The 24,805-nt window shown below is 34.1% G+C and overlaps 1 protein-coding gene and 1 pseudogene across 1 annotated transcript; one reads left to right on the top strand and one right to left on the bottom strand.

Annotated features, from left to right (window-relative positions):
• Positions 1-4,353: 4,353 nt before the first annotated feature.
• LOC114729855 (cysteine-rich repeat secretory protein 38-like) lies at positions 4,354-7,874 on the bottom strand. Its single transcript, XM_028916890.1, has 3 exons — positions 7,135-7,874; positions 4,727-4,943; positions 4,354-4,437 (listed from the first exon to the last, which is right to left on the bottom strand). Exons 1-3 carry the CDS (start codon positions 7,872-7,874, stop codon positions 4,354-4,356), a joined length of 1,041 nt encoding a protein of 346 aa, XP_028772723.1.
• Positions 7,875-14,469: 6,595 nt separating this feature from the next.
• On the top strand, positions 14,470-20,356 carry LOC114729854 (putative receptor-like protein kinase At4g00960; annotated as a pseudogene).
• The last annotated feature ends 4,449 nt before the right edge of the window (positions 20,357-24,805 follow it).

The following is a 24,805-nucleotide window of genomic DNA, read 5'->3' as shown; positions in this document are numbered from 1 at the left end:
GAGAAAAACTTCAAAGACTTAATTAATTGCGTTTGGACCACCTTAGTTAACAGGGACCAGATACGCATAGCGTGGTCACACCAATTTTCAATTATGTGTCAGTATTACAAGGTTATAATTTTTTTGTAAGCATAACTATCCTATTATGCAAGAAAATCTTATTGAAGGTATTATTGGATATTAAACATATCACATTTTTCAGTGGGAATTCCAACCTTAAGACTAGTTACTCCTATTAGACCAACAAACGTTATTATCATGTCTTGAAGTTCATTCTTCAATCCGTATGATTCGCAATGTCGGTAATAATTTCTTTGCTTCTGCTTTCATTCCTTTCTCGTCTTCTCATTCTCACCGCCCATATCACTTCAACTCTTGTTTCCCACAGAAAATCACTATACAAATTCAAGCACCTACCAAACCAACCTCAATATCTTTAAGCTCTCACTTCCAACACAGAAATTGACTATGGCTTCTACAATTTGTGTCTTGGCCAAAATCCTGATAGAGTCAGCACCATTGGGTTATGTAGAGGAGATGTTGAACCAATCAAATGCCTTACTTGCCTCAAGAATGCCTCAGTTGTTGGCCTAAATAATTGTCCAAGTCAGAAGGAGGCAATGGGAGGCTGTGATAAATGCTTTCTACGATACTCAAACAGATCAATAATGGGGATCCTGGACGAACCTGAGTTTTGGCTCCGTTAATGGAGTGGTGGGAATAACGCAACAGATCCTGTAAAGTACAACCAAGCGGTCAAGGAGTTCTTGGAAAAGCTAAGAGTTAAAGCTGTGACTGGAGATTCACTTCGCAAGCATGCTGCAGCAAATAAATTGGCCCAAAATCTCAAACTATATATATATATATATATGGTGCGCTTCAGTGCAATGTGAGTACGAGACAAAGTTCACCACTTTGGAGATGCTAAGGTAGCTTCCAACTTTGATAAATACAGGGTGAGCTCTGTAATGGAGAAGAAGTGGCAGTTAAAAGGTTATCCAAGAATTCTGGGCAGCGAGATCGAGAGTTTAAGAATGAAGAAATGTTGGTTGCCAAGATTCAGCATCGCAAGCTAGTTAGACTCCTTGCCTTCTGTTTCTTCCCAGTAAAGGTCTTGGGAAGAAGATATATATAGATGCTTCTATTTTTCCAGTGAAAAAATTCTAAATGTTTTAGCTTTATTAATAATTTGTATTCTGTCTCTCTCATTTAAGTTTAATTGAATAAATTATAAAGGACTATACCAGTTTTATCAGTTCTTCAGGTTTTAGGTGTAAACAAATATATGTAGTTATTCTGCACAATTTATTTTATTATAAAATAAATATTTGCTATATGGAATTCTAAGATCACATCTGTGGGGTTGTAGATGCAAATCGGAATGCTCACCTAAATTGGGAGATACATCACAGAATCATCATAGGTGTAGCCGATGGTCGTCTTTATCTTCATGAGGATTTTTGACTTTGAATCATTCATCATAATCTCAAAATAAGTAATATTATCAGATTTTGGTATGACAGTTTGCCGTGGATCAAACTTAAAGTGTGACAAGCAGAATTGTTAGAACCTAATAAGTATCGTTGATTAGCCTTGTCGTTATGGGCTCTCAAAAATACTAGAATTAAGCTTAGAAGTGCAGTGGCTCAACCCTAAGTCAATTCACAAGGAGGTCAATTGCTCATGAACTTAGTTTAGTTAAATGCCAATCACAAATTAATTGTAAAAACTGAGATTGATTTTTATCTGATTGAATTACTCTAATTATCTAATATTTATTTGATTTTCTGATTTATGAAGATGTAGATGGGAGGGACGTAAGTATGATCAGAAATGCAGTGATGAAATCTTCCTAAGAAATATAATCTGACCTTCATAGCCTTTAATGAAATAACGGAGATGATTGCATTTCAGAAAGTATTATGTACCAGCGTTTAATCGGACAAACTGAAAACTCCAAAGATAGAATCAACCGATTACTACCGTGAATCATTCGATTAAATTGCAAACCAAAATCAGACCTGACTTTAGAATCCAATTAAATCTACTCGAGTTAAGGAGTACACCGTCAAGTTCAACACAATCAAATCTGGATACAAAATAATCTTCAGAAACGTAATCTCTAATCTAGCCTAAAACTTGGTCAAAATATGCAACACCTCACTTTTATATATATACTAATAGGATTATTTTAACGTCTGTGAATCACTAACGTCAGGTTTCCGTCCTGGGAAAAGACAGAGAAATTTTTTTTCCCCTTTAACATTGGAATCCGTTGATCAAATATTTCAAACCTTCAGATAACTTATGAGTGATCCAATATCAACCCTACTTTCAACTTAATCTATTATCACCTAAAATGATTTCATTTTGTGCAATCTCTATTATGTTGAAAATATAGTAACCATCTTGGTTAATAGTACATGCTTGCACCCGGCAATGCTCTCCTCATTATGCTGGATACAAAATAATATTTACATAAAGCAAGTAAAGTTACTTGCCCAAATATTTTGCTATACAATTTACAGAATTATAACAGGTATCTCTACTCTTCAATCAGCTTACCTTCTTCTTAACATCCTCCTTATCTTTCGAGTTACTAGCCTTCGCTGGTCATCATGAATGGGAAGGTGAGATTCTAAAGAATTCCCGTAGTAGTAATTTCCATCAAACAAATGTGCAGATCACATAAAGCATGCAAAACAAGCCATATGGAACATAACCTTGCAAGCTAATGCAATTAAGCATTTATGCGCAATGACAGATAGACAAGCTGAATAAATAATGCGCAAATAATTGGCAATCACTGCCCCATGTCTATCAGCTACACGTGATCACGGCTAAATAATCCATGCAAGGAATTAAGGATTACATGTTCTCATGCTTTTTGAATAGCAATATGGCACAAACAGACATGCAGCAATCATACACAAGTGTAAGGTAGGAAAGAACTATTACCTGAACATTCTGCTTCAAAATCAAACCTTACTTGTTTCCTTTCTCTTAGCTTCTTCGGTAGGCTTTTGCAGATATCAAAACCTATTACCAACTAAAATTCATAAATTAGAAATCTCTCTTTAAATCCCAATCCTTTTTCAATCTCTATTAGCCTTTAATTACTCTTATCCCCTTGCCTTACAAGCTTACTAATCGAAAGTGTGTACACATACACAAATATATACTTTATAGCACTTCCCATGCCAAACACCTAACACTTATGCACCTATGCTAGAGTATAAATTATTATTTGTACTTCTAACTTGCTTCTAAAAATTGGCTTGGCTTAATTAACTTCATACTGTAATTTCCAAATCCATACAATTCTTATCTATTATATTTTAAGGACAAAGTCATGTCTCACATGCATTTGCTTTCAAGTCCACTAACTTGAGTTTCAGTCAAGTAAAAAGTCCAAATGACTTTGACTTACACGTACTCATTTATAAATACACATTCAATCTCCCTTGTTAGAAATTTAGTCAAATAACTCAATCATTTGAATCCCCACTAAACCATTCATAATTCATTTAAACACTTGACTACCTTCCAACATTAACCGTTAGCCTCAATTATTTGGATTCAAATCAAGAAGCTCAACCTCTTTCTTAACAAGCTTGATTTTCCTTAAGCAAATTCCTAGCTTAACTTTATTTAACTTGACAGCACACGTGTATACATATTTAAGAGAGCTCACAAATCCTCTGAATCCTTTCAACAATAATAACTTGATTCTATAAACATTCTTTAGTCAATTACAATTCCTCTTCACCATTTGCAAACCCTAAGAACACAAATTTCCTTCTTGTTTCTTGAGTAACTTTAGGATATCCAAAACCAATATTTAATCTTCTAGCTATCAAGCATCAGCTAAGTCTCTATTAAACATTTCTTACTTCATTTGATAATTCTCTAACTTCCTAATTTATAATTTCACTCTTTATTAACTTCTAAGAATCTCGATTGACTTAAACCCAATATCCCTCTAACTCAGCAACTTTTACATTAAACCACTCTCATTTGCACAGGGACCCAAAATCATACACCCAGAAGTAATAAACCCCCGTACCGGAAGTCACTAACAAACATATATATATATATATATATATATATGTAAGTATAGCTTTCTAACTCATTTTCCTATCTCTCTTCATGGCAATGACAACACGCACCTACTCTCAATGCCCACGGTCAACATTCACAACAATTGAATTCATATATATTTATTTGCACACCCACACCCCTCTTCTAAAACCTCATTCCAAGCAGCGTGGCATCCGTGTGTGTGTGTGTATATATTTATATCTATATGTACAGCTCGGTTACTCTGGTATTTAAGAGTTTCATATCTCTCCATTATCCCAAAACTAAACCAGCGGCTTCAAGAAGATAACAGCCCCTGTCTCGGTACCTACAAACCAGAGCAACAGCACATGCAATCTAGAAAATTTATACAGTTGTGTTCACTACTTTACTGTCAGAACACGACACCCAACACTTCAAAACTTAACCCCTGTTTTCGGTTGACATAAACAGAGCAAGGAACCTGTACGCAAGCTTGAAAACCAACATCAAACACTTCAATCTACCCATAGAATCCGAATCCATCGGTCCTCTTATCCTTTCCATCACTTTCTCTCACTACCCTTCTGTCTCTCTCTCCTCAAACACGCCATAACCACTCGGATAACAGGAAAGAAAATGGTGGGAGGTTGATCAGGATGCTCACCTGGAATGTTTGATCGGTTTGCATGCACTGGATACCACCTCCGATCACCAGATTCAACTCAGCCTCCTCTCCGTCGCCGACTTCTTCCTCTCGTGCTTCCTCTCTCTCTCGCTCGCGCTCTCTATCTCTCTTTTCTCTGGTCACCGAATGAAATGAGCTAGACGCGTGGTAACCAGCTGTTACATGGAGGAGTGAATTTAGACGCGTGGAAGACCAGCTGTGCAACGGAGAAACGATTCAGACGTCTTGAGGAGGAGGCAGCACGTATACTACATGATTGCTGAGTCATTTTGCCCTCCTAAATAATTATTCTTCCAATCCTATCCCTTCTCCTATTTTTCTGAAATATAAGATATATCCAGAAATTAAACCAAAATATCATAAATGGATTTTCTTATCCATTAGCTTCTTTGACCCATAAATAATTTTCCTAAGAATTTCAGATCAAAAGTCCACTCTTGACTATTTTTCTGAAATTTTCCAAAATATTTCTAAACCTTGAAAAAATCAATATTCCATAATTTTCTCCAATTGTGATTGAGCTATTAAATAATTTTAATGAATTTTCCCTTTTCTACTCATCCTGAGTCAGAAAATTCGGGATGTTACAAAATACAACCAGATATTCGGCCATGGATCAAAAGCATAGAAAGACTCCCCTGTTGGCGCAATGACTCTGGTCCGATCATATCTCTCAGGAAGGTTGAATGATTAGCTACTCATGGATGGAAGAGAAACTACACCGAGACGCTCCCAAATCGCCATGGCAGTAGCGAAGGAAGAAGATGAAGTGATGGTGGAGATGCGAGAGTGACGGTGATTGCGAGGTTTAGAGGTGGAGACGTGAGAGGATGGGAGAATAGTGACGGTGTGGGTGGAGGAAGGTGACGGAGCCAGTGAAAAAAAATGACGGAATGGTCGAGTGAATCTGATTGAAGTGAGTCTCCCCTCCTTAAGTGTCGTCCTCCCCGTTCGAAGCTTCTCCCTCAATGAATTGAACTAAACCCCAAATCTGAATCTCCTTATCAAAACGCACCGCGTCTACTGATCCTCTTTGGTCATGTTGCAAATTCCATTATGCCATTACTTTAGTCCTTGGATATTAATTTCTGAAATCTTCAATAAATCTGTAATAATTCCCATAAAATGATGTAATACCAAATATCAAAAAATAGATAGTAATTAGTGCAATTTAACTCATAAAAGATAATAAAACCCCCAAATAATCACATATAAAACATAGTAAAATATGGGTTTATCAATCGTACACCACAACAACTTATGAAAATAAGAGAGAAACTTGAATATTGCTATAGTATGGATATCAATATATATATTTTCAACTAATATTGCTTGTATTAATATAAAATGGATATATAGCTCCAAAATATGTAATGAATGAACAATTCTCAAACAAATAAGATGTTTTTAGTTTCAGGATGCTAATTCTACAGATTGTAAGTGGGAAAAAAAAAAAACAAGAGTATGTATCTTTAATGGAGATATCCTCGGCACACTAGACTTTGTAACTTGTAAGTCTTTGCTCTTTCGAAATTTATGAATATTACATATTGCTTACTAAAATTAACGTATTTATGAGGACATTCTTGTAGGCAGCATGGCAAAACTGGAGGAAAGGGATCGGATGAGCCCAAATATAATAGATCCTGTGTTAGTCAATGGTTCAAGAAATGAAATAACGAGATGCATTAACGTTGGGTTGCTATGTGTTCAGGAAAATGTAGCTGATGGGCCAACTATGACTTCAGTTGCAGTAATATGCTGAGCAGCCACTCTGTGTCTCTCCCAGTCCCATCAAAACCTCCATTTTTAATGAATAGCAGCAGTTCAACTAATTGAGAAGTTTTTGAAGGATTCTAGTTCACCAGGGGCTAAAAGATCAACTGGTGGAGGAAAAAACGCTGTTCGATCGTCAAAAAATGAGGTCCCCATCAATCGTCTAAGATTCTGCTTTCGTAGCTAGCAACTCCTTAAAACAACACATTAACTTAGAACGGTCATAATTCTCTGTTCTTCTTTTTCCATAACATCAACCTCTTACAACTGCAAAAGCATTAGGTGTTTCTTATTCTCAACTTCTTGCAATATCATATGCGGTCTCTGATCCTTCATACATACATAATTCTAAGTCCACATATCTATACAAAGCTCATAATTCCACGTACATAACTTAGGAAGTGTTTGGATGAAAACTAAACTATAGTTTCAAAAATATTTTTATGGTTCATGAAGTAAATATGTAGAAGAGTTTGACTTATTTTGCAAAAAAGTGCTTTTTAAAAGCACTTGCCAAACACCCCCTTAAACACACATATATTCCACACATCACGCGTAACTCTAAGGCTCTTAAAACGAACTCTAAAAGCCTTTAATTAATTAAAAATTACTAACTATCATAGAAGGCGTAATGTTCATATCTAAGAAAGCAGCTCAGTTTGATAATCCTTCCACCAGTCTTGTTCTCCGAACAATCTGGGATTTCCGACACAGCTTTCGACAAGCAGTCTGTGCAATCTTGTCTGGACAAATATGGCGTGCACTGAACAAGACCATAAATAGTTGAAAGTCGAGTTCTCATGTTTCCCGCAGCGTACTTACGCTGAGACTCAACAGCTGAAGTAGTGTTTCCTAGACTTTTCAAAAAACCATCAAGCGGACCGTGGTACATGTCTGGATCCGGGTCATTATTTGGGTTCGCCATGCAGAAGGAGAACTCAGGATTCTCGTATATCCCAACCATTGAACGACTTGAATATCGTAAAATGCAAAGTTCATCGTACAAAACTGCCTTCCTCTGGTTTAGACATAGATTTGGGAGAAGCTTCGCGGCATTGTTGAGGCAACTCTGGCAAGAATCTGGATTCACATCTCCTCTGCAGTACCCAAGTGCATGAACCGTGTAGGGATCTTTGCCCTGAGAAGCATTGTAGAAACTAAAGTCATCGACGTCGTCTGTGGCCGAAGTGAGATTAGAAAGAAGGACATTGAGGTTCGTGCGGTAGGGAGATGTCTTTGAGTAGTAACCATTGTCAGTGAAACATTCGTGAATTTCAGCGGTGAGAATGACAAGATGACAGAGGAATGAAACAAGAGCCAAAGAAATGACGACAGACGAAGAAGTTGTCATCATCATTGGGCTGATCGAAGTGTGAGGCAGAATATATATTCTGAAACGGATTTATATAGTACACATGTAGCAATACAATGGTCAAGTGGCAGGCTCATTAATTGCTCATAATTCTAGCTAGCTTGCATATTCGATTTCGTTGATTTGTCGTAGCTTCCCGTGATATATAGACCAACATTAGTGTCCATCATTGAAATGGGATTATGAATGGCCACCACGCCTGCCTGGTATTGGGTCGTTTTTCGTCATTCGTAATGCAGAAACGCTCAAGTGTGGGCTCAAAGAGAGGTTTTGGCCCCTCAATATCAAATGCGCACTCAGATATATATATATATATATATATATATATATATATATATCTGAGCGCGCATTTGATCGTAGTGGGAATCATAATTATCTATATATAATCCTCTTGATGATTGCGTTTGAATTCGATTTGGAGGATGATTTTCACTCAAATTCTGAAAATTTGGATCTTTAGGCATATCAACCATTGAAAGTTAATCCAATAATAAAAAGATTAAATAGAAAGTAAAGTCAGTGAAAACATTCTTCTTCCCATCAAACTCATATTGTTAATATAATATTACATATTTCTCTAGTATTAAATGATTTTAATGCATTATTAGTCTGCAAAGTCATACTCTTATAGAAAAATTTACCTTGTCTTAATGCTGATGATTGCCTGTGACATTTTTTAAAAAAAAATTTATGGTCCAATTTCCACAACATGATGGAAGATGATTTTCTCATTGATTTGATGATCGTTTTATCGCTAAAAATTAATTTCACAAATATCCCTAATATGCGCTTGAGCGGGGGGAATCATAATTTCTTATATACAATGAATCTTCTTGATGATTATATTGAAATCGATTTGGAGGCTTCGTGGCATTAATCTGTACGTGCGCTTCAGTCCCCAAAAAAAAAAAAAAAACTGTACGTGCGCGTTCCACATCATCCTCGCTTACAAGCTGTTTTGTTTGCCATATTATTTTCACAAGCTTGACTAATTAAATAAAAATAGTAATAATTTAATGATAATACTCCCTCCGCTGATCCTTATTATAAATTTCAAATAACTAATTTGCAGATAAGGAACTGTTAAAAGTAATAAGTAAGTTAAAAATATACTTTTATTTTTAAATATGCCTTTAGAATAAATGAGAAAATTGATAAAAGAGAGGGTATGAGAAAATGTGATAAAAGAAAGCATAGAGTCATAAAGAGAGAAAATAAATAATTAAAGACAAAATAAGAAAAACACATTAAATGTTAAGACAAACATAAATTAAAATTTATAAAATAAACCACACTCTTCTTCAAATTCAAAACTTATATAAATAGAATAAAAAAGAATAATAACTAACGTACTTCTCGATTAGTGGGGTGGATTGAGCCAATGGGGACAAAGGGGCTATAGTCCCCAGAATTTTAATTCTTTTTCTTAGTATATAATGGTATTATTTGAATCTAACATACCACTTTGATTCTTATTATTTATCACTTGTATCTTTTTTAATGTTTCATTTTCAACTTTGCCCATATTGATTAATTATAAAGTGATGAAGAGAGAGGAAATGTGTGAGAGAAAATATACTACCTGTTTAATAAGAAAAAAAGTGAAAGATTTTATTTATTTAATGCTCTCCTTAGTATGTAAGAAACTCCTACAAATAACAAATTAAAAGGATCAGAGTGGTATATAAATGAAGTTAGAAGTAGAATCCAAATTAATCCAAGGACTATAGTCAACAAATAACAATTATGACATCAAGACTTTTATTGAGAAGAAAGAGCCAGTGGCTATTATTATCTTTATTTCAAACAAATATATAGAAACCAAATTATCACTAAACTGTGACAAAGGCACCAACAAGAACAGCCGTAGCAATGACAATTCTTGATGTTCTGTTGCTATTTCCGGGAGAAAAAAAAATTGGCAATGTTTAGTTTTCCAATTTTAATGTAAAAAACGTGCCAAGCCATATTATTTGGGTTGGAATTCGTACCTTCTAAGGAAGATGACGCTTTTGGTGAGTCAGCATGGGCAACTCCTAAATACGACATCAAAAATTTATTTATTATTGATAATATAATATTCATGACTAATAATTAATCAGCAATGTCATAGACATTATTAATTATAAAACTATACGTTGAGTTCTTAAGTTTTCATATCATCCCTTTAAGCTTCCTGAAAATGCCGGGCACGCTCGGAGTTTTGAAGAACATATTATTAGACACAAGTATATTAGACTTGGGCCAGGCCCACTATCATGAAATTATTGTATTCTGAATTCTAAAAATCTCATTTGAAATTTAAACCTCAAAATCAAACCATCAAAAATTCAATAGTGTCTCAAATATTTATATATATAAATGATCTAATCAAAATTTTAATAGCATGTATATATTTCCATAAATAATAAACTTTAACTACATAATTATTTTAAAACCTATAGTCACCCAATAAATAAAACTAAACCGATTACAATTTCAATAATATGTCAAACAACCTAAATAAATTATTTAACTTAATTTTAATCCGTATAAATATGATATATCTCATAAATAACGTATTTTTTAATTAAAAATTAATTTTTAAATACTAAAATCAACAAATGGACAAATATAAACCGGTAAAAATGATCTACTATAATAGATCTACAATACTGTGGTTAACACTCATCAAAACTAAATACTTGCTCGAAACTCTATACCAAAATTTTTCTCTAAGCAACGCAAAATTACTATTGTTAGATAGATCTGATTGAGTAGAACAATTTTCATGAAGGAAGTTTTGTAATTAGAAGTAGTTTTACTTACCAAAATGATCTATAGCGATGGAGAAAGAAACAGGAGGGAGAGAGCGACGCTGCAAGCCATAACCCAGAGAGAGAGAAGGAGAAGAGAAGAACAAACGGGGGGAGAAGGTAAAAAAAAAACACTCAGGGTAAACTGAAGTTAAAGACCTTAGGTAAAACGTAAAAAATAATAGTTTGAACCCTTTTTTTTTCCTTCAATTTTTTAAATACTCAAATCTTTAGAGTAGAATTTAAGATGTTACATAAAATACTCTCAGGATCCCTCTTTCTAGCTCTCATATTAAGGATAATGATTAGTCTCAAATTATTTTTCACACGTGAAAATAATATACGAATAAAACGTAAAATTAAAAACTAAATAATGTGAAATAAGACGGAAATCAGAAAAAGGATACTCTCTCTATCCTTTTTTATAAGCAATCTTGAACTAAATCATGTTGATCAAAAAGTTAGTTAATATTAGTTAAAGACAATAAATATGTACAAATTAATTTTTTTCAAAATAATCTTATTTATAGAAGAGAGAGTATAAGAAAGAAAATAAAAAAGTCGTTATAATAAAGAGAATTATGAAAAAGAGAGAATGTTAATGGAGAGAGATTATATTAAAATATAATTTTCAGAACATTTATTATCTAGAAAATAAATTTCTTAGAAAACAAAAAAAATTAACTATTAAAATAAGTCTTTTAAAAAAATAGAAAAGTTATTATAAAAATTTTAAAAAGCTTGTAAATACTATTGTTTATATTTAGGAGATGATTGTTACTGCTCTGAATCTATTAGGAGTTTGGAAATACCTAAAAGAATTTTTGAAAAGTACCTTTTCGTAAATCAAGATAAATTTTTTTATATATTTATTTTGTAGACCGTAAAATTACTTTTAAAATTATAATTTGGTTACCCTCCGAATACTCTTTTAACAGATGTGAGAGAAGTTATTTTTTGTAATAGTTTTCCTTTTTAACGGGATGTTTGGGATTGAAAAAGCAAGCAAAGCAAAAGAACGAAAAGGCAGAGTAGAGGAGAGGAGGTAGGGGCTGAGAACTGAAAAGTGAATAGAGGGGAAAAAGCCCCGAAGGTAAAAAAGAAATGATCGAACAAGATCGAGGGCACGCCTTTTTTTCTGTTTCTGTTCTTCTCCTGGAGTTCGCGCTTGAAGCCGAAAGAGGAGACGAAGCCGACGGACAGGGGAGTGAACGCGAAGCTTTCATTTGATTCTATCGTTGCTCGCCGCTCTCAATCTCATCTCCGCCACAACGCCGCTGACAATCGCCTCTTCTCCAGTCCTCCGTTTTGATTCGATCAAGGTACTTTCTATGCTTGTGTCATCTTTGCTCCAACTATCGTCTTGAGCTTGGATTTCACCAGCTATGGCTTTTTCCTCCCTCACTATTTTTTTTTCCTGTTGCTGTATTCTGATGTTTATGTCGGTTTTTATTAGCTTAAAGATGAGAGGTTGATTCTTTGTAAATACTTTCTTTTGGGTATATTTCTTATGTTTGATTATTTAATCAGAGCATTTTATCTTAGATTTTTCAATTGGTTAGACTTGAGATAGATTATGGGTTAGATCTTAGCTTTGTCAGGAATTGGATCTTATGCCACATTTAGTGATATTGGAATTGGGGTAAATTAATGCATTAATTAATTGATTGCGTGTGAATACGACATTATAAGTTAGTTAATTCGTAGGCAGTGGACCTTCCCTCCCCCACCCCCCAAAGTACAGGCACGAGGCACTAATGTAGACACAGAGCACTCAAACCTTGCTTTTTGTAAACCTTCTGTTAGACCCAACTCTCATTGATTTAGTAGGCCCTAATTCTCTAGAATAACAGATGCATGGTATTAATAATAGAGAGTAGTAATTACTTACTCTTTATTAAGGGAAGTAATTGGCTTAAGTAGCCTTATCTGTCTACAAAATCAGCACTAACTTTAACTGGACGATCGGACAAGTCCTTATGAGAATTGAGCAGGTTATTCTCCTCATTTTTCATTATCAGAAGAAGTAGAAATTAAAAGAGATGAGGGTTGAAAAATTAGTTACCTTTTATTCAATCAATCAACACATATAATCCGAACTAGTCCAAGTTAAGGCTCACTTAATTTCCAAACTTGCGTGTGGGTGGGAACCCATATATACTTGGGTAGAGGTAGTGTTGTCAATGAATGAACACATTTTTATATGTTCCTTTTAAAAAGTTTCACTACATACACTCAATTTTCTTGAACTTGCAGTAGATTTAATTAGACGTGATTTGAACAGTTATATTTCCTGCTTTGTAAGGAACTTCTTAAATAGCTGGATGAAAAGTCATTCATGTATTGATAAAAGATTGGGTTTTTGTTTATATCAACTTCTATAAATCATGTTTTTTTTTGTTCATAAAAAAAGTTTATATGAGTTGCGTCTTAGGAGTTTACCAGGGTCAAAGCGTGCCTCTAGCTTTTAAGCTTAGAGAGTACTTATAGAGGTACTTAAAAATTGTTCACTAACAAAATTTTCACACTGGCAGCAGAATTCAAACTTATGATCTTATGGGTGGTGAGTGGATTCCTTACCCAACCAAACCAACTTTTGTTAGTTATAAATCAAGTTTTATTTTATTGATTAAAACTCTTATGCTATAAGCCGTATGAGAATGAGGCTAACTCAGAGGTCAAGGGTGCGTGGGAGATGAAGGATTCAAACCTTTTTAATGTGTTAAAAAAAAAATCATGTTATATCGATGCATTATAAACATAAGCCCAATTTTGGGACTCCCACTGACACAGTGGAGCTTGTATCTAGTCTTCTAAGGACAAATAACAATTAATAAATTGGTATGTGAACACACCTTTTTTCTTCCCCAACCAATGTGAACACAGACATAGATGCATAGACCTTAAATTCTTGTGTAGCAGCTCATGCCTTTAGAATAAAAAAGAGACCAAGACTTTAGTCGTTGAAACCAGACGTGAGAAAAACTTCAAAGACTTAATTGCTTTAAAGCTGTGGCTAGCTGTGGTTGGAGATTCACTTGGCAAGTATGGAGAATGAAACCCAAAGACACAATTCAAAGCAAGTCAAATTAATATAATGCTCTATATATCCGGCAATTCTTGTGATAAACTATTTCAAACGGAAGTTAATTTTTATGACTACGCTTCGGGTTCTATTAATTATAAGGCAGAAAGAAAGTCTTTTTTTGTCTTATTTATAAGTTACTTCATTAAATTTTTAGCTAAATATACTATTTCGTCCTTCATTTATTGTATTGCAAATAGTTATCTTTTTTTATAGATGTATATATTAAATAGGGGTAAAAATGGGAAAGTTGTTATATTTTAATAAGAAGTCAATGCATTTTAAAGTTTCTTAGTCTGTAAAATATGTTAGAAGTGTCTTGTACATAGGACTAGAAAAGCACGTACTAAATTTGTTTGAAGATTCCTTTTCAGAAGCTGAATCGATAGTGGAATTAAACCTACTGAGATAACACAATTTGACTTTGACACCATCAAACTAACAACAGATAATTTCTCTGATGCAGATAAACTTGGACAAGATGGATTTGGAACAGTGTACAAGGTACAAACAATGTGAGTACGAGACAAAGTTCACCACCTTGGACACGCTAAGGTATCTTCCAACTTTGATAAATACCGGGTGAGCTCTATAATGGAGAAGAAATTGCAGTTAAAAGGTTATCCAAGAATTCTGGGCAGGGTGATGGAGAGTTTGTTTTTTACCAGCAGGGCGATGGAGAGTTTAAGAATGAAGTAATGTTGGTTGCCAAACTTGGGCATCGCTAGTTAGACCCCTTGGCTGCTGTTTGGAAAGAGGAGAAAGACTACTCGTGTATGAGTTTCTTCCCAATGAAAATCTTAGACTGCTTATTATTTGGTAAGTTACACATAGATCTTTCTATTTTTCTTTTGAAAAAGGTTATAAATGCTTTAGCTTTATTAATGTGTATTATATCCCTCATTTAAAATTAATTGAATGAATTATAAAGGATTATATATATATTTATCAGTTTTATTAGGTCTTTGGGTTTGAGTTGTCCGCAAACACACACATATTTAGGTGTATCTTCATCAAATTTAATTTAAAATAAAAGGACAAGAGGAAATAGAGATACAAATTTGTAATCACTATGTTTATTCAGTACTCATTTAAATTGGGAGATACGCGTAGCCCATGGCCTTCTTGATTCTTGATTTCGAATCATTTATCGTGATCTCAAAATAAATGATATTCTTTTAGGTAAAGAGTTAAATGGTAAGATATCAGATTTTTATATAACAAGACTATATACTGCATATCAAAATCAAAAGGAGACTAATAGAATTGTTAGAATCTAGTAAATATTATACACGGCAACCTATTATGAAAATAAGAGAAGATATTATTACTTCCAATCTTAATTATAAGACCTTGTTTATAGATTGCAAATAAAATCGTATAATTAGAAGAGGAGGTAGTATTATAGTATGAGTATCAATATATACATATTTTAATCAAACTTGTTCGTATTGACATACAAAAGATATATGACTTCAAAATGTGCATTGTATGGATAATTCTAAACCAAATAAGATGTTTCTAGTTTCGGGTGCTAATTTTAGAGTGTAAGCGGGAAGAAAAACAATGATATATTTCATGAAGATATCCTCGGTCTTCTAGACTTTGCAAGTCTTTGCTCTTTTGAAATTTATGAACATTGCATATTGCTAACTATGGCCTCAATTGTAGTAATGCTGAGCAGTCACTTTTTCTCTCTCCCATTAGCTTCGAAACCTTCGTATTTAGTGAATACAGCAATTCAACTGAGACGCATTTGAAGGAATATACTTGATTCTTAATATAAGATCTTGTTTGACTTTTATTTTGGTCCTAAATATCTCTCATATTTATGTATTTTTTCCCAATATAGTCTTTCTGATAATGGTAGTTCTAACAAATATACTTGATTAGCAAGGATATTATAGGAAAGACAATATCTATTTATTACAAATAATTAATTTAAATTTTTTCTTAATCTCTTCAAATTAGTCAACTAATTCTCATAATTAAGACCGGAGGTAATAGGCAACAAGATCAAGTGTTGAAGGAGAAAGCACCTCTGTTCAAGAGTCAATATATATGAGGTCTCAATTACTCAGCTTTATCCTCCATAATTTAGCCTTGGATGTGACACATATTCACTATACGTGAATATTTTTAATCTGCAAATCGTCCGGGAAAAGAGAAAACATAAAAATAATATAAAAAAAATGGATTGTAGTTCACCTAGAAATAAAAACGACTGTCTATATGTTATAGCCTAAAAGTTTTTATATACATGTAATTATACCAATTTCATAACCTATTAAAAAAAATGCAATTGTATGTATCCAATATCAAATTAACTATTTGTGTCTATTGTAACATTTATAAAAAAGTTTATGTCACTTCTATTTACCCCAAAAATAAAAATCTTTTGTAATCATTTGTCTAGGTTTAAAGTGGCATTTCTTTTTGCTATTTTTCTTCTTTTGCTTCATGTGACTACTCACATGTTACAAAAAGTTTGCAAGTAGTTTCAATCCAGATGATTTAAGAAGGTATTTTAAGGAAATAACATTTTTTTATAAATAACTAATTTAACTTGTTTACTTAATTTACCTAAATTAATTAAATAGATTTTATATTAAAGAAAAAGACAGTATGAACTATGAACCTTCATCCATTCATTTACTTACGTTGAAACTCATCTTTCAATTTTACCAATCCGTCTTATTTGCAATATTGTGTCTACCAACCCTATATTTGTACATCTAAAAAAATAGAAATGTCTGTGAAATATATATATGTCATTTTTGTATTTGTATATGTTCCTTATTAATATATATTATATAAATTCATTTTTCAGAGCCTGAAAGATCTTGACTTATAAGAATTTATATGAAAATGCCTTCCCTTCGTTGAAGAAATTTTATTGACGGTGCACCAATATTGTTTGTCTTATAGACGTCATTACGTGGGGAAGGTTCCCTGCAGCCTGCATATTTCAATATTCACTTTCACAACCTGCAATTTAGGGATGACAGAGAATGACATAAGTCAATCTATCGTAGTCAATAATACCCATTGATAGATTGTTGAACCAAGAAATAGGTGCTTTTTGTCCTCGTTTTAATATTCTTTATTTCGATTTTGAAGAATAAATTATAACATTTATGACTTGGAAAAAAGTGTGTTATGATGCTGATGATTAGCGCAGCAGTAAGACAGAGTCATAGAAAAATTGTATCTTGGCATCAGAAAAGACCATTTACGCGTGACAAATTTCAAAGACGATAAAGCTACCTTTGAAATTTACCCATAATTAAGTCAAGTCAACTCTGGGGATGAGTCTTTTACAACAAAAACCTCATAAAGCGAAACGAAATAAGAAATGTACGAAACAGAGCTGAAGGCTTTAGACTTTAAAACTTCCCTGAATGCTATAATACTCGGACACAGTTCAATGGCCGGAGCTTATTTAGCATTGCTTCAATTTCTTTGTGTACTTATCGCTCAATTATTATATGGAGCCAGCAGCCAACCAGAATTTCGAGATTATTATTGCAGCAACAGCAGCAACACAGCAAATAGCACCTACCAGACCAACCTCAATACCTTTTTATCAAATCTCGCTTCTGACAAACAAATAGATTATGGCTTCTACAATCTCTCTTATGGTATTTACCCAAATACAATGTATGCTGTTGGGTTATGCAGGGGAGATGTTATGCCAGATTTTTGCCGTAGCTGCCTCAACAATTCATCAGTCCTGCTGCCACACCTATGTCCAAATCACAAGCAAGCTTTTGGGATGTACGATGAGTGCATGTTATATTACTCAAACACTTCCATATTAGGCATGCGGGTGCCTCCTACTGATGCATTCTACATGTGGAACGTAAACTCTGCGAAAAGTTGGAATCAGTATAATCAAGTCCTTTCTGGTTTGCTGCGAAAGCTAAGTAGCAGTGCTGCATCTGGTGACTCCAGTGTAAAGTTTGCTGCAGGAAATGAAGAAGGACCTGACCTTCAAATATATATGCTGTTGTTCAGTGCACACCTAATTTGAACGAGTCAGAATGCAATACCTGCTTGCTTTGGGCCATCTCAAAAATTCCAGATTGCTGTAATGACAGGCCAGGTGGTAGGGTTATTACACCCATTTGTAACTTTAGATATGAAAGTTACCGCTTCTATGCAATTACAGCTGATGTACCCTTATCAGCTCCGTCGCCGCTACCATCTCCCCCTCCCCGTACTCTGCTTACACCTCCATCACTTCCATACACCAACATAACATCTTCATCACCTCCTCCATACGCAGATACAACATCCTCAGAAGGTACTTTCATTAGCAGTTAAGCCACCAAAACTCCCCCTTTGTTGAGATTTCACATTCCAACAGGGAGGAACGGGTGGTTTTTAGCAAATAAGTAAGCCTCCAAAATCAACATTTTTTTCCATTATTTCTCTTAATGAACGGGGATTTTATTTTTCCAGGAAAGAAATCACAAACTGTCATTGCCATTGTTGTGCCAACTTCTACATTTGTTGTGTTGCTTCTCTGTGTTTGGATTTGTGTAAGAGTGAGAGACCAAGGAAGAAAATTTCCAAGTGAGTACACGTTGATATATTGCTAACAGCCTGACAATGTTGAGCGAAGTCAAATTTTATTAAATTTCTTGTGGCTTTTTCAAGGCGTTTGTTCTGTAGAACTTGCATCTTTGATTAAACACCATCTAAGGTAATGGCTTATAAACATATTTTGCCCAGGTGATATTGAAGCTGTTGATTCAATTGACGTCACTGAGTCAATACGGTTCGAATTTGACACCATCAAAGTTGCTACGAATAACTTCTCCGATCAAAACAAGCTTGGACAAGGAGGATTTGGACCAGTTTATAAGGTAGACATGTAACAATCACAAAATTACAAGGTCAAATTTTGATACTTGTTGTCCAACTTTCAGGGCAAGCTCTCCAGCGGAAAAGAGATTGCAGTAAAAAGGTTGTCTATGGATTCTGGGCAAGGGGACATTGAATTTAAGAATGAAGTACAAGTAATGGTCAGGCTTCGACACCGAAATTTGGTTAGACTCCTCGGGTTTTGTTTGAAAAAAAAGGAACGGCTTCTAGTGTATGAGCTTCTTCATAATAGAAGTCTTGATCACTTTATATTTGGTAAGTTAGACATTCTATTTCTACATGGAAAATGAAATTCATTACCCTTTGTCACAAGTATAAATAAGCAAATACCCTGACTCTACTTTATATGATTATGTCTTGGATTGAGATATAGATCCAATTAGACGTGCACAATTGAGATGGGAAACACGCTACAAAATTATAGAAGGAATTGCCCGAGGCCTTCTTTATCTTCATGAAGAATCTCAACAACAAATTATTCATCGTGATCTTAAAGCAAGTAACATTCTTTTAGATGAAAGGATGAATCCTCATATTTCAGATTTTGGTATGGCAAGACTATTTATTAGTGATCAAACTCAAGCCAATACAAATAGAGTTGTGGGGACCTAGTAAGTACCAAAACATATCATATCTAATTAGTTTCTAAATGTCATACACCAAACAGAAGAAAAACTTGAATATGATGGTCAAGAGAAGTGTAACATATGGTATTTGATCACTTTGACATGTAGTGGGTATATGGCACCAGAGTATGTAGGGCATGGAAGATTCTCAGCAAAGTCTGATGTCTTCAGTTTTGGTGTACTGATTCTAGAAATGGTGAGTGGCCAGAAGAATGGGGTTCATAATATGGAGGATGTAGAGCATCTACCAAGTTTGGTATGTTTTGATCCTTTTCACTATTTATTCCTCCTTGGCTTTGAAATTCTCAAGAGTTTAGGAAATTAATCATTATTGGTCCGCATGAAACTTAGAAGTTTCGAACTAATACTTACCAAAATTGAGCAATTTGTCGCAGGCGTGGAAAAGCTGGAGGAAAGGGATGGCCTCTAATATTATAGATCCCACGTTAAAAGATGGTTCAAGAAATGAAATAATGAGATGCCTTCACATTGGTTTACTGTGTGTTCAAGAAAAAGCTGCAGAAAGACCAGCCATGGCTTCCCTTGTGCTTATGCTCAGCAGCCACTCTTTCTCACTTCAAGAACCCATGAAACCTGCATTTTTTATGGATGACACAAGTTTATCAGGCAGACAATCCGGGAATTACAGATATAGTAAATCTGCAAAATCATTGTCAGTAAACGAGGCCTCAATAACTGATATACATCCTCGGTAATTTGACTTGTAGAGGTGACACTCTCAATCATAATTGCTGCCAATATAACCGAGTGCTTTAAGTGCTTTAATTTTTTTTCCAATGAGAACGATAGAGTGTTTTGAATTGCATAAACAGGAAAGGATGCAATGTATTTTAATTCAAAAGTTCCCTATCATAAGTAGAGAATTTCATATCACGAGAACAATGCAGGTAAAAACAGTAGTGATTCTGATTATTCAAGGTTAGTTGATAGTTGACTTGCAGAAATTGTCGCTTTTTGTATGAATGCTTATGCTTAATAGAATCTCACCTGTTTCAAGCATTATTTTTCAACAGACCTGGCAATTGTTACTCGTTCCACAAGCTATCTGCATCCCATTTATCCAGCAATTCAGAGTTATAGAAAACGTTTAGTAAAGATTTATTGTTTGTTGGAAGGCCATTTGAATCTGCCAAAGTCAATGAAGTGCTCATACAAACTATCGATGGTTATTGAGTTCTCCGATGTTATAGTACTAGCTAAAATAAGCTGGTTAGTTCATCTCATCTAAACAAAATATTAGCACCAAAATTTCCTTTACTATTTTTTAAGCTAAATTGAAATCTTGTATAAAATTAAAAGACTAAAAATATATCTTAGTCTAAATTTTTTTGCGGTTCCTCTATATCCAATTGACAGCTGAAGGATTTAACTTTTTGTTGTTGATTTGATATACGCTTCTCTATTTCATTCTTTTCTAATAATATCCCCCAATCTCAACTTCGTTTCTTACCTGGTGTTTTTTTTTTTTTTTAATCTTGTATTAATTTCATTTTTTTTTATTTCTTTACCATATACATTGAATTTAACAGTATATTCGTTGCGCCACAAGTGTTCTGCAGAAAGCCGGAGCAAGAAGACGACTGCAAACATGATTAAGAAGGTAGAAACTTCGACACCCTATGCTCAAAGAAACTTCACTGCCGAGAAACTATTCAGTGAATGATGGTGACGATCCCTGTCAAGTCTCCGGGAAAATTCTGCAACAGAGAAGCAACTACACATTTCCCCATTGAAGTTGTCATGAAAGCTCACTTTTTTCCCACCTGTCATCTCTCTATACGGCAATTTCTATCATTTCTTTTACCCTCGTTTCTCTCCTTTCTCATCTCCCCTTTCTCACCGCCTTCGACCCTAACGATTTCCAACATAGCCACTGTTTCGATTTGAAAAGTCACTACACATAGAAGCAAGTATCAAACTAACCTTCATATGCTTCTTTCGCGCCTCAATTCGAACGCAAAAGTCAGCAACTATGGCTTCGTCAATATCTCTCATGGCTAAAATGCTGACGGGTTAATGCGGTTGGGCTCTGCAGAGGCCGGGTTGAGCAAGACGAATGCCGTAGTTGCCTCAAGAATGCCTCAACTCTTCTCCCAAAGTTGTGTCCAAATCAGAAGGGGGCAGTGGGAAACTATGGTACTCAGATTGTTCGATATCAGAGACGGCGGAATCCGATTCTCCGTCCCATTTAACAGCCGCTATGAATCTTCTGTCTTATTCTCTCATATTGAGAATGCCAGGGAGGCAGTATCACATTACCCCTTTTATGATCCCGCAACTGATGGCTCGCCAAAACCTTCTTCCAGCGTCAGCCTCTGGAGGTACGTACCAGTCAAACTATTCTAAGAAAATTTGGTCCCATCACTAGGTGATGAAGTTTGATGGAGAAATTGTGATGTAATTTGAAAATTTGTGAAAATTTATTCTCTTTTTTATGGACAACTTACAAGAATATAGAGATAGAGAAGCTTTGGGTTCTGCTTCTTTGAGTCGGCTTTGAACTCTCTGTTTCTCTGTAATCTTCGTCTCCTCAAACGATAACTTTCTGGTGGGGCTTCCCTTTCCATATATGGAAGGAAAGGAAGGAAAGGATGCAAATTTTCAAAGATACCAGCATGTCATATTAGGCTTCAAGATTTAATGTACTTGGGGATGTTTTCATGGAAACTTCTTTTCAGGAAAGACCAAGACATTACTAACAGGTTGTCCCTATAGTTGTGCCAATTCTTGCCTCTATTGTGCTGCTTTATATTGTTTGGATCGTTGTACGAGCGAGAATGAACCGGAGAAGACATAATCAAAGTAAGTTTACATATTCTGTTATCGCAAACCATATAAATGTGAATCAAAACATGGTTAAATTTCTTGCAGCTTTTGAAAAGAGATAGAAAAAAAAAAGGAAAGTGAGACACTGAGACCTACTTGACGTTCTATGTCAAAGCAAGTTGTTGTCACTATGAAGCTTCTGGAGATGGGATTCACCTTTTCTCTTATGCTTGTGCCTTCCATTTTTCCTGCTGGACATCTGGGAATTCAAATCCATTATTCATTAGGATCCTACTTGGGAAGGAGTAGAAAGAAGAGAAAGAATTGAGTCACACTTTCCTCTCTTTTTTTTCTCTATTTCATTTATTCTCTCATGCAAAAGTTAATCTTGATACATTATGAACAATTATAAGCCCATTTAAATTTTATATAAGGAACTAGCTTAAATTCTATTTTCTAGATGAATCTGAAAGTTGACAGTGCAATCGAACTTGCTGAATCAATATAATGTGCACTTGAGACCATCAAAGCTGCTACGTACTGATAACTTCTCAAATGAAATGAGAAGGCGGATTTGGACAAGTTTACGGGGTGAAGAGAGAAATAAAACTCATGTTGAAGGGTCCGTTCGTGTGTGTATTGTCTAACATTAAATAGTGATGCGCCCTGGTTGACTTCAAGTTGGGCTCTCCAATGGACAAGACATTAACTGCAGTGAAAAGATTGTCTGGGAATTCTGGCCAAAGGCTATATTGAGTTCAAGAATGAGGCGTTATTAATGGTCCAACTTCTGCATCGAAATTTAGATAGACTCATTGGTTTTTGGTTGAAACAAAATGAGCGGCTATTAATATATGAGTTTCTTCCTCATAAAAGTCTTGATTACTTTTTATTTGGAAAGTCTTGAATGAGAAATTCATTACTTCCTTGCTTTCTTACATGACTGAATTCGTGATTTGTTATGCTCACTGCACTTTAAACTACGTTATTTCAAGGGAAGATTATCCATAAATCCAGATAAAAAAGATTAAATGTAAAGAGTTCATGTGAAATTCAATTTTTAACAAGTTATATAAGTTTGATTTGTGCATGATGCAATTTGACATGTAAATATACAACTTTAACTTGTAAATATAAATTGTTGAGTTTGTCTTGGAAATATGAATTTGTTCTTGGAACCTCCTTATATTTAATTTTTTTTACCTAAGAGCTATGGATAATTTTCCCTTATTTCAAATTAACATGCATAGGTCCTACCAGACGTTTACAATTAGGTTGGGAAACTCACTACAAAATAATAGAAGGCCTTGCTCAGGGTCTTTTTTATCTTCATGAGAAATCTCAACAATGAATTATTCATCATGATCTTAAGGCAAGTAACATTCTCTTAGATGCAAAAATGAATCTTAATTAAAATATCTGATTTTGACATGGTACAATTATTTGTCTCAAATCACACTCAAGTCAATACAAATAGAATAGTAGAAACATGGTGAGTATCAAATTATAGCATGAATACATAAATGTTTATGTATGCCAAACCAAAGAAGGTTTAATATAGTTGTCAAGAGATATATTGATGATTATATTATATTAATGGCAATGATTTGCCGTAGATATATGGTACCAGAATATATAAAATGTGGACAATTTTTAGTAAATTAGATGTTTTTAGTTATAGTGTGTTGATTCTTGAGATAATAGGCGGCCAAAAGAATGGAAGCTTTTACTTCAACGAGAATGTAGAGCATCTGCTAAGTTTTGTACGCCTTCCGCCTTATTGTCATGATTTCTCAACCTTCCATTAGAACTATCGGTTTAGAAAATCAGTCATTATAAAAAGCCGGATGAAAGAGACTCTTTGATGTTGTAGATTCCACATTAAACGATGTTTCAAGACATTTTTTTTCCCGATAAATTTATGAACTTTATTGATATATTAACATTGTTTTTCTTATGGTATTCCGGTTGATATATTTTTTGGATTATATATATTAATTAATTAATTACAGTGCATGTCAATTATTTGATTGTGCTCAAAACTGTCAAAAGAAATTAATTGAATAAATTATTAATGAATCTTTCATCCATTTTTTTAGCTGAATCTTTCATCCATTTTTAAAACCTACATTTTGTTCAATTTTTAATATCATGAAAAATGTTCTGCTAAAAATTTTAATGGACATGGATTTTGGGCTTTTGGGTTTGTTTTGAGCTTGGGGCCCAAGATCAACCTTAAAGTATTGAAATGTTTAGAGTATTGAAATGATGCATACCATGATAGTAGCTCTTCAAGGTTTAAGTGTGCATTCAAAGGTTTAGATTGTTTTAGGGATAAAAGTAGAAATTGAAGAAGATAATTGATTCTTTAAATTTAAGGAATAAAAAGGACTTAGTACTATTCATCCCTTGTATATCATAATCTTCAATTTATCTCGTTTCATAGGTTTTTTTTAATGAAAATATGTGCTAATGATTTAAAAAGTAATCATAAAATTTTTCTCAAGTCAACGAGTGTTTAATTTCATTAATTGCTCAATCTCTTGTTGTAATTAATAAAACAGAATTTATCTAACCCTCTTAAGCATCAATCAAGAGAACCTAATAATCTCATCGGTGCAATCAATAAGAAGCATTAAGCAAAAAGTAAAATAACATATATGTGTCACTAATCAAAAATAGAGATAAACAATCAAGAGTCAATCTATACAAAGGTTCAAAATAATC

The sequence above is a fragment of the Neltuma alba genome, unplaced genomic scaffold (assembly GCF_004799145.2).
Source record: "Neltuma alba isolate B1F8T4 unplaced genomic scaffold, ASM479914v2 tig00012686_pilon, whole genome shotgun sequence".
Classification (NCBI taxonomy): Eukaryota; Viridiplantae; Streptophyta; class Magnoliopsida; order Fabales; family Fabaceae; genus Neltuma; species Neltuma alba.
Note: the sequence above shows the minus strand (reverse complement) of the source record. Positions and strands in the feature narration are given on the sequence as shown.